This window comes from Argiope bruennichi, chromosome 5 (genome assembly GCF_947563725.1).
Source record: "Argiope bruennichi chromosome 5, qqArgBrue1.1, whole genome shotgun sequence".
NCBI lineage: Eukaryota > Metazoa > Arthropoda > Arachnida > Araneae > Araneidae > Argiope > Argiope bruennichi.
This window is the reverse complement of record NC_079155.1, coordinates 61,300,228-61,318,176: the sequence shown is the minus strand read 5'-3', so window position 1 is coordinate 61,318,176 and position 17,949 is coordinate 61,300,228. Positions and strand designations below refer to the sequence as shown.

Here is a 17,949-nt window from a genome sequence, read left to right as displayed (position 1 = left end):
AAAATACAAATCAACCAATCAACCCATGACAAATTTAGTTCAAAATTTGATACTAATTCACACTTTAGATGTTAAAACTGTGAACTAAATTATATTTATTCAAGTTATTGCATTTTTAAATTATCATGTTTACATGCATGCAAAAATAAAGGTTGACTAACAAACTGTCAACCTTTTGATAGATTTGATTTCAAATCCATTACAGAGCTACATGTTAAGAGCTAATTTGTGTACTAAATTACATCTATCTCTTAATATTTTGTCATGCCCATCTTGCTTTTGTAATCCATCTAGCTCAAAATGGTTTTGAATTATAGCTTTTACAAAGAGACAATCAAACAGACATAATTCCAAAAATAAGCTTTTTCGGTCAAAAACATAAAATTCGCCAAAATTTTGAGTTCCATTTTTTTTTTTTTTTTTTTTTTTTTTTTGTTGTTGTTGTTGTTGTTGTTTATAATACTTTTCTTTGTATATACCCACATTCGAAAAATTAAATTTAGGGCGCATTCTTTCATTTGAAGTTCAGAAATATTTTTCACTATTGTGATTTAAATATATGTTCGATTCAAAAAGGTTGCTTCGGAAGTTAATAAATATTTCACTGAACTTCAGAGAGTATCCTGTAAATAATATTAGTTTATATTAAACAAGTACAGCTATACTGGTAATATAGTTATATTTGATGCTATTAGTTTCTATTTAACAAATCAATTTATAGAATATTTTAAAAGTAATATAATTTATATTATATTTTAAAAACAACTACTCAAGAAGTTTTTCTTTGATGGTGAACAGTTGTTTTGAGAAAAAAAAAATCTTTTCATTTCTATTATTATAATTTTTTTATTTATTTGTAAATTTTTATTTTATTTATTTAAAAGGAGTAAAAATAATAAAGCTTTTTAAAGCATAAGTGAATTGAGGTTTATTTCTCATTATTTCCAAGAAACTGTTAATTAATTAATTTTTTTAATAAAATGAATTACAAATGTTTCTGCCTTTAAATCACAAACTAAGATCTACAATAGCAACTGAATTTACGATTTAGAAAAGATTTGTCTTATCGCAGTTCTGTTATCTACTGTAAGATAACAAATAAGGAGGAGTACATCTTTAAAGACGAATATTTATTCGACCAGTATTGATTTGATATTAATTCATTTGTTTTAAAAGCAGGTAAGTTTTAATTTGTTGATCCATTTCATTCGTTCATCAATATAGAGTAATATATCTTTTTCGAACATATTCTTTTTGAAAGAAGTATTTAGTGATAAATACATATTTCAATATAAAAATATGTGTTCTAAATTAATAATTAAAGCGCAGTTTTCTTTATACTTGTAAAAACTTATTTTCTTTTTCCTACAATTGGTATTTTTATAACATGCAATTTTCTTTCATTTAATCAAATTATTAATTGCATAAATACAGGCAGTTTTAATCAGCCCAGAAAAGGAATAATAAGAATCTATAAGCTTTTCAAAATAATTACAACCTGGTTTTCTTTCTAACTTCTTAACTCAGATTAATAGATTCATTTATATATTTATCTGACTGAACCGTCAGAATCACATGAAAAACAATTGCGTATCATTGGCGGATTTTACAACATGTGGCTACATGTACTAAATTATTTTGAGGTCCTTCCTAGATAAAAAAAAAATCATTGATGATTCGCTGTTTCATTTACAAGCAGTTACGATATTGATATTTACCGCATCAATAACGATAATTTTCTTTCATTTGGGCGGAAAATATATTTTATTATTGATTAAGTATATATATATTATGTCATTTTTTAAAAATGATTTTACATCACTGAGCCCATCTTATATTTTACAAATCTGGGAGAAAAAGTTATTCTCATGAAAGCTGTTTCTCGAAAAACTTTAAAAAATGAGTGTTCTCAAGCGTAATGGTGCTTATCTTAAGGTATCATCAAATGCATTTCACCCATTTCTTTGGAAAAACAAACACACAAAAAACATCCGAAATTGTAATACAGCATTATTTCAATATTATTTTATGTTATGAACTGAAAAATATTTTGATTCGCAGTTCGATAAGGCTTTTCATTCCTCCGAAAAAGTTTAATTTTTCGAAAAATAACACTATTATCACTATGAAAATTTTACCAAAAATATTCCTTCTATAACACGTACTTTAGTGGAAATGTAAAAAATTCGCTTTAATAATAATAAAAAAATCTGATGATAAAATCGTTTGGCAAATTTCATTTATCAATTCGAAACTTTTCCTAGTTTTCGTGCTCACACGCTTGCGAGCGGCAGGCAAGTAGACAGACTTTACGTTGATTGATTTCCTCAAAGGCTGGAGTAAAGACCGCATGTCAAAGTTCATACTTCTAATTCGTCGTGTTCACAGACATTCCGGACTAAAGCATGAGGAAAATTTCGAGACGGATGTCACTTGTCATTTTCATCACCCCGTTCTTATCCTTTGGAAACTATTCTGAGTTCGAGAAAATCCTTTCTTAAATTTTATAAATCTTAAGCCTATCCGAAAATTTAAATAACTGTAGACCGGAACAAGCTAAACAAATAAAATATAATATGTAATCTTTATTTTCTGTAATTGTCTCAAATTTTGAATCAATCCGTTAAGAGAAAAAGAAGTCCGTAAAATCAATTTGTCAATCCGCATGCCTGATGTCAACACAAAACCTGAAGAACAAATGAAATTTAGCATATGATTTTATTACCAGATGAAGATCACAAATATCATTGCTAAAGTTTGAAAAAAATCTATGAACAGGATGGTCGTTTCCCTGCCTATGAAAGTAATAACTCAAAATCATTATGACTTGATAAAGTAAATATGATATGCAGTCTTTGCACTATCATTACAGATTTATATCAAATTTAGAAGTCAACGACAAATTTGGCGTTTTGGCGACACACTTGACTACAGTTTAGACAGTTTAGAGACATGTATTTGGAGATATATCTAGCGACTTGCCAAATATCATTTTCCAAAAAATTCGAAAGTCTTCTTACAATATCACTTCTAGAGTGGGCACCCTGAGCGTAATTTCCAAGGGGGCGGGGAGGTGTAAAATTAAGGATATTAGATTTTTAAAAAGAAATTCCAATAAGCTCTTTTTTATTCCCAAAATTTTTAAAAATTAAAACGGTTTCAGCAAAATTAGAAAAATGAAAATTTTTCAAAGGTCCTTCCCTTGGGAATAAGGGCTTCTTAGAAATTAATGCATATTTAATGTAATAACAGAATAAATAATAACAAAACTAATATTAAACAAATTATTTTTTGTTTTGTATGGAAACAAAGAGTGAGGGTTTTAATCTTCAGTATTTCTATGAAAAGAAATAGTTTTACTTTTAGAATGTCGTAAAGGCAACGACAACAGCATTAGTATAAATTTCAATAAGAGTATCAGACACGTTTCGGAAATGAGTCGTTTTTCAACCATTTGAACCATATTTATGTTTGACTTAACCGAGACATATATCTGAAAATAAAATAATGAATGGAAAGTACTCATAAAAAAAATTACATTTCCCAGCTTTATTAGTTTGCAGGGTCCAAAAAAGCTGGGAAATACCACTGCGCCAGCAGTGACGGCGGCAGAGATTTGCCGACGGGGGGAGGGGGAGGAGCAAGGTAAATCCGACAGGAGCAAGCACAATATCTCTAATTTGGCTTCAAGTCCACTCATAATAATTAATTTTGCATTTAATTAAAGAAAATCAAGTATTGTTTAGTTTTTTTTTAATTCAAATGCTGATCCTTTCTTTCATTGTTAAAACTTTACAAATGTATTTGCAAAAAAATGTTCTCAGTTTCTTTTACCGACCATCAAAAAATTGCCAATATTTGAATCTATTACTTTATTAGACTCTTTGGAGACCGTGGTAGCCTAGTGGTAAGGTCTCGGCTTCGGAATCAGAGAGCCTCAGATTCGGGACTCGCTTCCACCAAAGAACCGTCGTGTAAACGGGTCTGGTACACTCCAAACCCGTCGGGGCCAAATGCCCTTCCGCCGGTGTGGTGCGGAAGCTTGGAGAGGGGGATGCCACCTCATGTGTCAGCCTCGTTATCTGACCACGGCTCAAAATTACGATGTCCATTTAAAAACAGCTCTAGTGTTGATTTAAAATGGGACATTAATATAACTGAATTAAATTAAAACGATCAGACTCTTGAGATTTAGTTTCTCTGAGATCTAATTTTAGAAAAAATATAGTTATATTGCATTCCAGATAGTAGTATTTAGATAGAAACACAGATTGCATCATGCATGTCAATGCTAAATGAACAAACGCATGCTACTATTTTATATAAGAAGCTATATAAATTGAATACTGAAACAAAAAGTTTTATAAACGAAACTTTTTTAGAAATAAATAATAAATAAAAAATATTCGATATTTTCGCCAAATAGCGATTTTTCAGCACATAGTCCCCTAACTAAAATATTTGTTAAATAAGGATTGCAACAACGAGCAGGAATTCAAAGATGTTTCGAGTCCGAGGAGTGCGCGTGCTCAACAAAAATTTACTACAGTTCGGATACGAACAATATAAAATGCGGTAAAGATACAATGATGTTGTTTCTTAACAAGGCTGAAGAAAATATTTTATAAATATATGTACAAACTTACTATTTTAGGTAAGATATGAAAAATGCTCTTATAAAAAACTGACTGCTTAAACATTAGATCTCTCATGTATTTATTTACGGTTACTTCGCTCAGCAGAAGACATTCCTTCGAAGAAAGTATGGACATTCTTTCTCTGATATTCGCTAACCTAACGTTTCTTTCCTCCACATTTTCATTATCGCGCAACAAACGAAGCGTTTTGACATTTTATAGGCTCCGGCCAAGGTTGAATTTCCTTCTTTTGGGGATAATGAGATTTGAATCGCTGTTTAAAATCAGATGTAAACAAAGAAAAGTATCGCATATGAATACCACAGCTCTTGCTACTTGCACATACGAGGTTTGAGATTAGTCAATCACGCCAGAACGCCTGAACAGAATTGGATGAAATTTAGCTGAGAGATAGATTATAGACTGGAATAGGACACAGGCTACTATTTATTGAGTTTAATTGATTGGTTAACTGTTTATTAATTAAAAACTAACTTTCCCGCCAAAAATCGCCAAATGTGTAAATTTTCAGGGTTTTTTTTTCTCCCACGCTAATGAGATTAAGCTTAACATGATTTTGACTATTATTTCAAACGATTCTGTTTATTTTGTTAGTGTTCGATACATTAATAATTAAACATTGTTAATTAATCGATCTTTCGGATTCATTCTGAAGTACTTTTGAATTAAAATTAAACAGAATAAAGGAAATTAAAAATTTATAATCTATATTGCGTTATCCCAACTGGCGTAGAAAATTCATACATTTGTGTTGCCCCAATTGGCGGTGAAAATTCACGCATGCGCAGGAGTAACAAAAGATAAAGCCATGGATGCTATAAATTTTCCAATCTATTTCCACGCGTACGAAGTCGCGGGTAAAAGCTAGTATATATATATATATGCAGAGAGGGACAGAGAGGATGGTATTATGGTATTTGCCAGGTGCCCTTTTATGTACGCCACTGTATAATATACAAAACCTTGCTATAATCAACGATAAAAGAATTGCTGCTGTGCTTTCATTGAATAAATAAAGCACACGATCATTGGTGTTCTTGACTCCTGCGAAACTACTGAACTTTATCGATAATCTGAATCAATTTGCCGGTAAGAGTTTTGAGTTTTTTTCCCCCGCATCCTATGAGCGAACTAGCTGAACTTTGCTGTTTATGAAGGCTAGATTGTTTTTCCTTTTATCAATTTATAAATTTGTAAACGAATTTCGTTTGTTTTGTCTTAATTTAAGCTCATTCATTTCCCTAACCTGCCCGAACCGTAACAGTATAATCAATTTCCTACTTCGAGGAGTTCTCACAGAAATACCATATGCATCAAAGAAAACCGATAAAGGAATACTCCTACTTGCTTAAGAAAGAGTGAACTAAAATAGAGGATTATAGAGCACGAGAAAGTTCTTAATAATGACAAATTTGCGTATTTTGGATAATGCTAAATTTTATAAATGGTTTTGTATAATTTTTTAAATCCAAAGTGGAAAAAATGCAAAGCCTTGCATATTAAAACAAATAAAATAATTTGCAAGAGTTAAAATTTACTTCATTTTGTAATTCTTTTATGTCTTTTTTTTCTTAATAAAAAGTAACACACTTCTAATATGTTTCAGGCTGTCAAAATGGCTGAAAGACCAAAAACATTCAAAAAGCTAATGGTCCAGAAACTTACCTCCAATTTTAGAGAAGCTGTATCTATTGAAATCTCAAATATGTGTCATCCATCAGAAAATGAAGTTTGCATTCGAAATAAGTAAGAAAAGATTTAAATGTGGAAATAAATATATTTGTACGATCGTGACTTAAATTTTATAAATTCAGAAGATATTTTTTTTATTTAAAAAGTACATGAACTCTTCAATAATTTCTAGAAGATTTTGTATTCTAAAAAAATTTAAATATAAAATACTTAAAATAATAAATACATAAATAATAACAATTAATAATAAATAATAATAATAAATACTTAAATAATAATACTTAATTAATAATAATTTAATCGCTTATGAATGATAAAAACATAAAAACTTCCACGGTATTCTCCATTAGGTTTTAGTGAAATAATTTGAGGTTATATTATACAAATAGGTATAATATTCAGAGTTAAAGAATTATATATGCACTTTTCAGAAGCTATGATTTTCTACTTTAGAAATAAAAGCCCCTTATTTTAAGAATCATTAATTTGTTTTTAATTATATTATTCGTTTGTCTATATTAGTTTTGCTTAGATTAATATTACATAAGTTTGAACCATGGCTAGATAAGAACGAGATTTGAACTAGTACCTAATCTCCAAACTTTCATAACGTATGATATTCAGCCTTGATGAATTTAACGTACATGGTGAATCTTTCAGGGAATCGAATTTCGAATTCACAACCAGTTCGGTTCTCAATCTGATATTTAGCTGCTCGCCCACCATAACAGTAATCATTACTGTTGGAGGACATTTGACCTGAATGCCCTGCTGAGATTCAGCCACGAAGCGAGCATAACTCAATATTTGATGCTGAAATATAATATAAAATAAAGCACAGAACACGAATTCAAGGACACAGTTTATCAGCTAAAAGTAAGATGGATAGAATGTAGAAACATCAGTTTTTTGAGACAACAATTTTAACAAATGTAGATTAACAAATCAAAGAATATTTGATATGCAACGGTTTTATTTAGACGACCGGCAGTTGTTGTCTTCAGAGGACTGTAAGAATTTTAGAATAAAGCTAAATGTTTTAAAGGGAATTTTCATTCCTTCTTCTAAGTATCTAATGGTTTTTCTGTTAATATATTCGACGTTAATTTATGTAACATTTTATATTGTCGTCTCAAAGAACAACATTCAATATTCGTGTACATTTTTACTTCAATATATTCGGTTACTTTCAAAATTACACAAATGAAGAATATTTGGGTTTTAAAGGGAATTTTTCCAAACCAATATTTTTAGTTATCTCAGTTTTTGTAGCGGGAAATTCGTGGATTCGAGTTAGCCATGTATACCTCCATCTCGGCAACTACTGTTGAAACTCGCATTAAAGAATTTGAAATATTTCAAAATAAAGCCATATATGAAATTAGTAATAAATCACTTTGGGTATCAAATAAATATAACTAAAATATTGAATATCAAAATTTTGGATATAATCCAAAATCATATTTATTAAAGATATATATTTACAACAATTAATTAATTCCATAAAAAATTGTGAAAGGTTTTTTGATATATTTGATAATTAAACATTTAAATAATAATAATGAATCGCCCAAGGACAATCACTAATTGCTGATCATCCAAAAAGAAAAGGAAGAATCCAGAAGACTCATTATTAGCTAACTCACTTAAGATTTGATGCTCCACCGCATCAACATCATATCTATGTGAAATTAAAATTCTGATCTATATTCGTTTGATAATAACGTTTTATCACTTAGAGCTGACTTCCATCTCATTTTTTCTCTTATTATCATAATACTATAACTAAATTTTTCTTTATTGTATTCGAATCTAATTAAATTGAGAATTCTCATTTATTAAATAATTATAATACCAATTTTTCCTCCAATAATAGTCAGGGACTTAAGAACAATTGAGATTAAAATGTCGATAATTCACTGAATTATCAGCCGTCCTGTTAAAAAGTCTGTTATACGTTGAATCCGTGGTGGGTTAAATGCCCTTTTTCTGGAGTGATGTGGATATTTAGAAAGGAGGGTTCGTTTTCCTCATCTTCTGACTATAGTTTAGAAAGACTTGGTATTTCCTAAAATATCTTGAAATTTTTTAATGCTTTTTAAAAGTTCTATTTTAAATATAAATTTTACCAGTTACAAATAAACGTTAATGAATTATTCTGCAATAAAATCACTTAAATTCTGTTTATATAAAAGGAGTGAAATCATTATATGTTCTGTAATGGATATTAATATCTAGTTTTATATATATTTAGAATCATAATATATTTATTTCAATTATAGACTCAAAATAACAAAATTAAAATTTGCTAGAATTCAAAGCTTAAACCATAACTTTAATATTAAAACATTTAATTCCTGAATAGCAGAAATTTATACAATTTATTTTTTTAGGTATGTTGGCATCAATGCTACAGACGTAAATGTGACCAAAGGAAGATACGCTTCAGTTGGAGCAAAATTACCTTTCGGAGTTGGACTTGAAGTATATTTTACATTTTATATTCTTACTCTTTGAATAAATATAAGTTTGGTTCTAAATGATAATGCTCTATTAAATGTATGAAGACTTTTGATCAAAGAATAGTTTGTCTTTTGCAAAATAGTAGAAAATTATTTTAAAAGAATACGACTTCTGAGTCATTTTATATAATTTATAAGTTTATATAACCAGATTTTTTAAGATTGATATTACTTCTCTCTAACATTGTTTTGAAAAATATGTAAAAAATTTCAAGATCAATTAAAATGGTCTTGCATTTTATTGAACACTCTTTTCAATAATCTATACAAACTTTTATTTCCTGAATTCAATTCATAATATCTTGAATGATATTTCTTATAATGCATTTTCCCACAAGAATCCTTGAATCAATAACTTTAATAATCTGAAATAATATTTTTTTATTGCAATAAACGCAAGCCATCAATTACAAACAACACACTGTAGATTAACGGCAAATACTATTGACTAATAGCCTGAATGAAATTTCAAATTGTTACTGGAAAAATTGCATATGCTTAAAACTTGTAAACCCATTGAGCTGCAAAAATATAGTTGGGGATGGAAATTTAATTTCATTGTTTTGAAGTTTTCATTTTTTGGTTAATATTTATAGGCTAATTGTGAACTAATTTATATAAAACAAAATTTATTTATACAATAATACACTGATGAGCAATTTGTTATTATAAGTTACATCAATACTTCTATCACTACATGACCATCTACCAGAAAACTCCAATTCAATGAATAATCGACAGTATTATTGAAAAGGAAACACTGGATAGTTTGAAAGTTATCTAATTTTAGAACTATTGACTGCAATTGCGCCTAAAGGATAGTACTATCAGAAAGAAAAACTATAAATAATTTTCAGGTAATCGATACCCTCGCTTGTTTCATTCAATAGTTCCAAAACACAGTATTAAATCGATTTCGTTTCCATAATATCAATAGTCTATCCAAGTGTATGAACACATTCTAATATCTCATTTTTGCATTCTTGCTCGTGATGCGTTCGTACAGAATTCTTAATCATCTTTATACTTGTTCGTGTTTATTCCTTAATTTAATGGGAAAGATAAAAAATTATATTTTGAATAAAGCATTATTAATTGTTCACTTGCTGAAATTTAAATTTGATTTCATTGCAAATATTATTCGTCGTAATTACAAGACTAGTACGACAAAAAATGGATCTTACCCCCCCCCCCCAAAAAAAAAAAACGAACCAAGTACACATTATTGTTACAGTCACAATAACTGTGATGCGTAACACCGTAATTAGAAAAGTTTAACGATTTATTGCTTTTAAGGCTGTCGAACTCAGGGTCTCAATGGGAGAAGGCACGGCTTGAAATTTGACTCTATTTCTTTCTACTGCTTGATCTTCAAAATTTCTCCAATAATCTCGAATATGTAATAATTCACCATGGTCATTCCTATGCTTGAGAAAGAAACGCCGTTAAAGATTACAAATCATCATCGAAAGGGAATGTCCTGAGACAGTAAGACTAACCATGTGTGATATTTGTCGGGTCTTTTCCATTTTGCTTTACTGCATTCTCTCACAATAATGTTATCTAATGCCTTTTCTTAGTATTGGAAATTTTGTTATAAACTCGTTAGAAAACTTTCGGGAGTGCCACCAAACAAACAGGTGTTGCAAAATAGCGCTAAACATATTAAGAAGAAAAGAGAAAACAACGGTAGAGTGCAGAGACGTGAAAATCAACAGATTCCTTTCGGCATGGCACATGCTTGGGTTCCAGGCAGCATCTGCCGCATGCAAAGTGTCATCGTGGTTGAAGTAAGTCACGTAGAAAATTTGTGAGACACAATAAAATGTTTTATTCTGTTGTTTCTCTGCTGTTACTGATTATTTTCTCTTTTCTTCTTAGTCCGTCTAACGCTGGTAATTTTCGTGCCACAGGTACCGTTCCTATGCTATTTATTGTTTTTTGCTATAGAGGCTATTGGAGGATACATTCCAATAAAAAAAAAAGTCGGTGTTGCCATTGGAAAATTTTGAAATTTTGTCGCTGTAACTATAACTGCTGGAATTAACTGTTGTTTTCCGTAGGACTCTTGAGCGCATGCCTCAAAATACCTTGAACCAAAATTTTATACCCCTTCTGTGAACGGTATGATACTCACGGTCTCATACATCGGGATAGTTTTTTAATAATCACCTTGTATTAAAGCATCCGTAATATAAAGAATAGAGATTAATCATATTTTATATTTTCATTTCGATTAATTGGGCTTTTTTTACAAAATAATTTATATTCTACCCACCATGAAATAGTGTTATTAGAAAAATTAAACTAATTACTTTCTAAACCCAGTTCAAAACTACTAAAAGAATGAACATATTTGCTACCCACGAAAATTATTATATCCTGAAAAGACTTTCCGATAAACATTAAACAGAGAAAACATTTTGTTTACAGATTTACGGCTATTAAGATGAATACAGTTTCTTTTATTAAATAAATTTATTGAACTTAATTGAAACAAAATAATATAATGAAGGTGATATTTGAATCTTTAATGTCCTCATGCAGTAAATAATAAATCATTTTTAGGGTCTTGGCGAAATTGTAGAAGTTGGAGAAAATGTCAAAGACTTGAAGATTGGACAGTACGTAGCGTATATGAATTCCAAGATAAATTCTTATGCAGAATTTGTTGTAAGTTATGCTAAAAACTCTTTTTAAAAATTAAAATCAAAATATCACATAGTTAAATAAAAATAATGCTTTTAATTATTTTGAAAGTAAATATTAATGAAAAAACGGAGAATTATAAAATTTGCTAAGATGTAATATAAATTTACGTGATTTTGTTTTTCTTGAAAGAAACGAAAACATTTCTTACTAAGTACAGAAATTTCGAATGTGCGAATAAGATTTACTTAAATTAAAATGAAAGGGAGCAAGTGTTTTTTAGCTTTATCAAAGGATCGCATTTTTTAACAAATTCTTTTTCATAGAAGCATCTTAACAAAATTTTGTCCCCATTTTCTTGAACTAATAAACATTTTATTCACGGCTATTCATTTCATATCTTCTTAGTAACTCCGCTATTTTAAATTTCTGAACAGTTTAATTTAAACAATGGTTTCTAAGTTGATTCTTTGGGAAGTTACATTGATTTTTATATTTGCATAATTCATTTTTAATGTTATTTTACATCTTTAAATATTATAATTTTTATAGAATAATAGAAACATCTTTTAATCGAAACATCTTAACTTTTTTTCCATTTCCTTGAACTAATAAACAATTTATTCACGGCTATTCATTTCATATCTTCTTAATAACTCTGTTATTTTGAATTTCTGAACAGTTCAATTTATACAATGGTTTCTAAGTTTTCTAAGTTGATTCTTTGGAAAGTTACATTGATTTTTATATTTTCATAATTAATTTTTATTATTCAATTTTGGTGCAATAATTTTTGAATATGTTCAGCAGCTCAGGAACTACATAAGCAATCAATTCATTTGGAAGGTTTTAAGAAACAATCTATCCATTTAGAAAGTTTTTGCTATTATTAATATGCTTCACAATTTAAAAAAAAAATTGAAAATTTCATGTTATTTATCGGTCGAAAGTCAATATTTAAAAGCCTGGCTAGAATTGCAGACTATCCCTTAGTTCAGGAAATGGGTAATATATTTCTTAAGTTATCTGTAAGATTTTGGAGAAATCATTTGATAAAATTTCGAAAGTTTTTGTTTTATATTTCTTTTCGGCCGAAACACTCAATTTTTTAAACATTTTCTGGTTTTGATAATATAGCTTTGTTTTATAGATTTCTTCTTAAGTGTATTTTATAAAAAAATTAAAAAATACAAATATTTAATAGCATTTTTCAAAAAAAAAATTTATCTCGAACATAGTCACATACTTTAAATAAACATTGACGACTGTATTGAAAATTCATTAAGAAATAATTTTTTATACCTATTGAGGAATTAAATCACTACATAAGTATTCTGTTAATACTTATAACATGCTGAAAGATAATCGTTTATATTAAATTTGTGGAAATATTAAACTTTTACATTCTTTGGACTTCACATTATCAACTCAAAAGTTTTTGTTTCGATTTGTGCTACAGGAAAATAAGTGTAATTACATTTGCTCTCTATTACTTAATTCGATTTGCTTTATATTTGTAAAGACAACATTTTGGAATTGATTTTACATTTACTTCTAATTGCACTAGAGTTTTGTAGCTGTGCTCGCGGTATAATATTTAACCTTTGTGAGATAATATTATTGCTTTTAAAGCTTGATTTTCAGTTAATCGATTAATTTTATCGAGTTTGATTTCATACGAGAGGCACCATCTGTTAGTGAATTTTAGAAATATTTATTTCATAATCCATAATAATTATAATGACGCACCATGAAAGATATATTAAAGAATAAACACAAGAAAGTTATGAAAACAAACTACAAACTTAAGCAAAGAAAATTGAAATCTATAATAAACAACATCATGCTATCACAACTCAACACATTTTTAGATTTGTTTCTTCTATTTTATTTTCGTTTGGTTTGGTTGCATTCAGAGCGCTTGTTATGTTAAAAATATTACAATATCAGTACAATTTAATGTGTGATCGAATGGGCACATATAAATTTGTAAATCTTCATGTAAAATTAAATATAAAACACCATCATAGAGGTTCTGATTTCCGCTTATTCTTATCAAAAATCTAGAGTTGAAAGCAAAAATTATTCAAACGGAGACGCTGTGAAATATTCAACAAAGAAATTAAATCCAATAATTATGAAAGGAAGAAAATTTTTAGGCACTGATTAAAAGTTAAAATATATTATAAATACAAATAAAATCCCAATTTACACTAAGCATTTATATCACTGCCTAACGTTTTAGGAATTTTAAATTTAATTTTTTGATTATTAACAAAAATTATTTTTTTATATTTTAGTGAACATAATAGGAGCATGATTTCTGAAAACTTTTTTTCATTTTTCTCATATCCCTTCCGATGGAATAAAAATACCTTTTTTCTTGTTTTATGCATTTTGTATTTTGTTCTTTTTAATCCACCAAATTTGAATCCTTTTAGTGCATTCCTGTGGAGGAAGTTTACCCCATTCCAGAATTAAATCCTGAATACTTAGTTCTCCTCGTAAGTGGTGCGACTGCATCGATTGGATTGGATAAGGTAAGAGCGCGAACATAGCATACGATTACTTTTACATTATGTTTTAAATAATATACTGCTACGTTATGAAACGTGGTTGCTTTTATAATTTATAATAGAATAAAATTATAGATGGAACATATTTGTATATTCTATAAAGCCATTATTTATCGGGAACTGTTTAAAAGTTAAAAATATCATATAATATATAAAATGACTTTCGAATTATCTTCTAATTATACTCAGAAATCAGAGTTCAAATATATAAAATGTTTAAACAGCAGGTGATAAATTAAATTTAAAATCGCATATAGCTAAAAATTACTAATACTGCATTTATAAAAAAATAAATGTGTTCAACTTGAATTTTTATATTAAGATACTGAAGAGTATCTTAAATATCCGAGAAATATTTCGATATATTTCAAGTATTACATCTTTCAAAAAGTATTTTCAATATATTCTTTCTCTAGTGTGCCCGCATCACAGAGAAAGAGAAGGTACTGATCACCGCAGCTGCAGGAGGAGCAGGACATATAGCAGTAAGCAATGCTTCTTTTGTTTGTTTTTTCTCCTTTTCATATATACTGCGTGCATCTTAAATTCATACAAAATACAAAAATTCATAATAAAAGAAGTATTGCTCAGAAAAAAATGTCAGTGTGTTACGCTTTTGCGTGCACTTCAGGAAAAACATGCATTATTATCATTAACATCATCCAAGATAGTGCCCCCCCCACTTTACTCGTAAAGTCAAGACATTTCTGTTGAACCTTTATTGAAGACGGAATCGAGGTTATAAGTTTAAGTGACCCTCACGGTCATTTAAACAGACATCAGATTTTTAGTTGTAAGATGCGGAAAATTCAGGTGTACAGAAATTCTTCAACACTTAGTTGGAACTGAAACATGCCATACGGCATCTTAGAGTTCAGTTTGTGGCATCGATGCTGACTTGCTACATTCAGCTGCAACAAGCATGGTGAATAACAGTATCTTATCTATGCTAAACATTTTTTACTTTAAATTAAATGCACGATGTTATATTATTACAATCTGTTACATTGTCTGTTTGTGTCTATCCGATAAAAAGCATAAAAAGTTCCAGCACGACATATAAGCGCCCTCTTTCGGCTACTTTTAGAATAAATTTTTTATACATGGAAAAAAAAAAACGATTCCTCACCTGTATCGAATATTCATATGCATATCCGTGTAAACCGAAATTTTTTCCGAGCTTACTTCTTTAATTATGAATTTTTTGAAGTTCCCACGAATTTATGAAGCAATATGTAATTAATTTATACTTGATAACATCCAACCAAAAATATTCAAGTATAGAAATTACGCATGCCAAATAATTAACTAACTATCAATCAGTGCTCATTGATGATTGATTTTAAATATATTCAACTGTTAATAATTGTCCTTTTCATTGTTCACTTGAATTACAAAATCGCTGGGTGACATCTACTTTTAACGTTTGGCACTTGAAAAATCTGACGTAAAAGTTTCCTTTATTTCATTAATTTCTAATTACTTACTGTAATTTTAATCAGAAAAGTGTGTCACGGAATTTTTTTAGGTACAATGGGCAAAAGCAGCTGGATGTTATGTCATCGGTACCTGTTCAACAGAAGAGAAAGAAAAAGCTTTAAAAGTTAGTATAACAATTTATGAATTTTTCCGATGAGAATTTTACTTAATTGGAATAATATAGTTCATATATATTCGAGATTATTACCATATACAATATTTTAATTGAATATTAAATTACATAACTCTATAATTAGTGATATCTCAAGTTGATAATATGAGAAAAGCTTTGTGGTATATCTTTCCTTAAAGAAATCTAAATGACCCTAGTATTTAAAAGTAACTAATATATTTGAATGGAATTTAATTTATATTAATCTCGTCCATCATTTTAAAAGTAATAATTCAATCATATCATCCAACTCAACAAAAGAATTATATTTGCTTAATAATCATGCAGCCTTCAGACTGATTAGCTATACAAATGCAAGAAGCAAGGTAGCAAAATTGGTCCACTAATGGGGTTCAGGGCTCTGTTGATATTTCTTTTGTGGTATCACTCGAAAAAAAATGTGCTGTCTCTGCCAACAATTTATTACGTATTTAGAGTTGAAGCGTTAACTCATATACATAATAAAAATTGCCGAAATAGGCACAGTGATTATAACCAAGGGATTCTGCCAAGTTTTCATCGATGGAAATGTACTGTGACGTACAGTTTTTGAGATTTACGGCGAAAATGAAAGGTGGTGGAAAGAAAGTGATCGTTAATCCCATATCTATTTGTCACAAATTTTCATACGAAATAAAAATTGGAGAAATCGGGTCAGTGATTGAAGCGGGGGATTGATTCTTTGGCTTTCTTAATTATTTTAAATGCATAGATAAACGCCAGTAATCGTTGTAGTGTGCTGTAATTCTGTATTTTATAAATCAAAATAGTTTTGACAGATGGAATTATTTTTATAACTGCAAAAAGGCACATTACAATACTCATATATGCAAAAAGGCACATTACAATACTCAAGGATGATTCATATAGACATTGTGTTGATCTATATGAGTTGGCACTGACGAAAATAAAGGAATAATTAGCATGGATATTGAAGAAAATAAATCGTATATGCTTTTAAAACTTCTCCGAGAGCAATAAATGAAAATTATGAAATACAGGATTATCAATTCATTAAAAGAATAAATACTTATTCGGTGCAATAGGTTTTTAATATTAAATTCTTCAGTGGCATGTAAAATTAGTGAAAATCCTAATTGTCAAGTAAAATTATATAGGTATTTCAAAAGGAACTTCAATTCTTGGATGTGCAAAGCTTTTTTTAAACAGTTCCTTCTTTTAATTCATCTCCTGGTTTGATTTTATCCAACATATTAAGGAAATTCATTAATTGCTTACAGAGCATAGTTTCCATTCCAAATCATCAATCCCGTTAGTGCTACTTGTTGATTCTTCAGAATGTGCAATAAATTGACAGATTACTCAAGTGGAGATATTTTAATGAAAAAGAAGAATTTGTAACAGAGAAGAAACAAAAGACAAACCAATATTTAGAGGAACATTTTAACACACATATTTTATTTTCAGTAGATTAATTACATGATAATAGAAAATGTTATCTCAGCAAGAAACATTTACCTGGAATGGTGCAAAGCCTTTCTTGTGTGTTTTAAATACCCAAAGATTGGCACATTCACTTTGCACTCAATTGATTTACTGATGCTATTCACAGACAAGTAAGGGAAGCAAACCTCCCCCCTTCCCCCACACAACAGCTTTAAAATAAATGCAATAAGGGTCATTAATCTTCTTCAAAAAAACTCCGTAAACTGAGATCTGATAAAGCCCATCTACCGAAAGTTTTACTAATATTATTATTAGGTAATTATTATTATTATTAGGTAATTATTATTATTATTATTAGGTATTAATATAATTATTAGGTAGAGTATTTTATTGAGGATATATTTTTCAATCAGACTCAACGAGAATAAAACAATAAAAAAACCATTCTAACTTTACGACACTATTCCCTGGATGGAGAGCTTTCCCAGTTAAAGAACAAGGATTTTTTTTTTCACATTCCAGTCCCATTCAAAAATTAGGTAAAATCATTGGCATAGAAATCGGGTTTGGGGTGGAAGCGGTAAGGTGCACAAGTGTTAAAAAGAGCCTTGGAGACAAAACATTAGTGCGATTTAGTCTGTTTTTGAAATTAAAAACGATGACAAAAAGTAATGTCATGTCATTTATTCTTGATAAACCAATGATCACTGCGGGGAAGAAATGATGTATTAGGAAGAAATGATTTATTACGCTCTGGGAACCATTTACCTTCTCTACGCCACTGGTTTATCTTC

General features: G+C 29.1%; 1 protein-coding gene across 1 annotated transcript in view; it reads left to right on the top strand.

Annotated features, from left to right (window-relative positions):
* Window positions 1-1,079: 1,079 nt before the first annotated feature.
* LOC129968790 (prostaglandin reductase 3-like) overlaps window positions 1,080-17,949 on the top strand; it is a 39,765-nt gene continuing 22,895 nt past the window's right edge. The window contains exons 1-7 of the mRNA XM_056083039.1: window positions 1,080-1,179; window positions 6,265-6,404; window positions 8,744-8,834; window positions 11,441-11,545; window positions 13,963-14,061; window positions 14,514-14,582; window positions 15,626-15,700. Of these exons, the coding sequence (XP_055939014.1) occupies window positions 6,274-6,404; window positions 8,744-8,834; window positions 11,441-11,545; window positions 13,963-14,061; window positions 14,514-14,582; window positions 15,626-15,700 (570 nt within the window). The 5' untranslated portion in view covers window positions 1,080-1,179; window positions 6,265-6,273. The remainder of the gene's footprint in view (window positions 1,180-6,264; window positions 6,405-8,743; window positions 8,835-11,440; window positions 11,546-13,962; window positions 14,062-14,513; window positions 14,583-15,625; window positions 15,701-17,949) is intronic.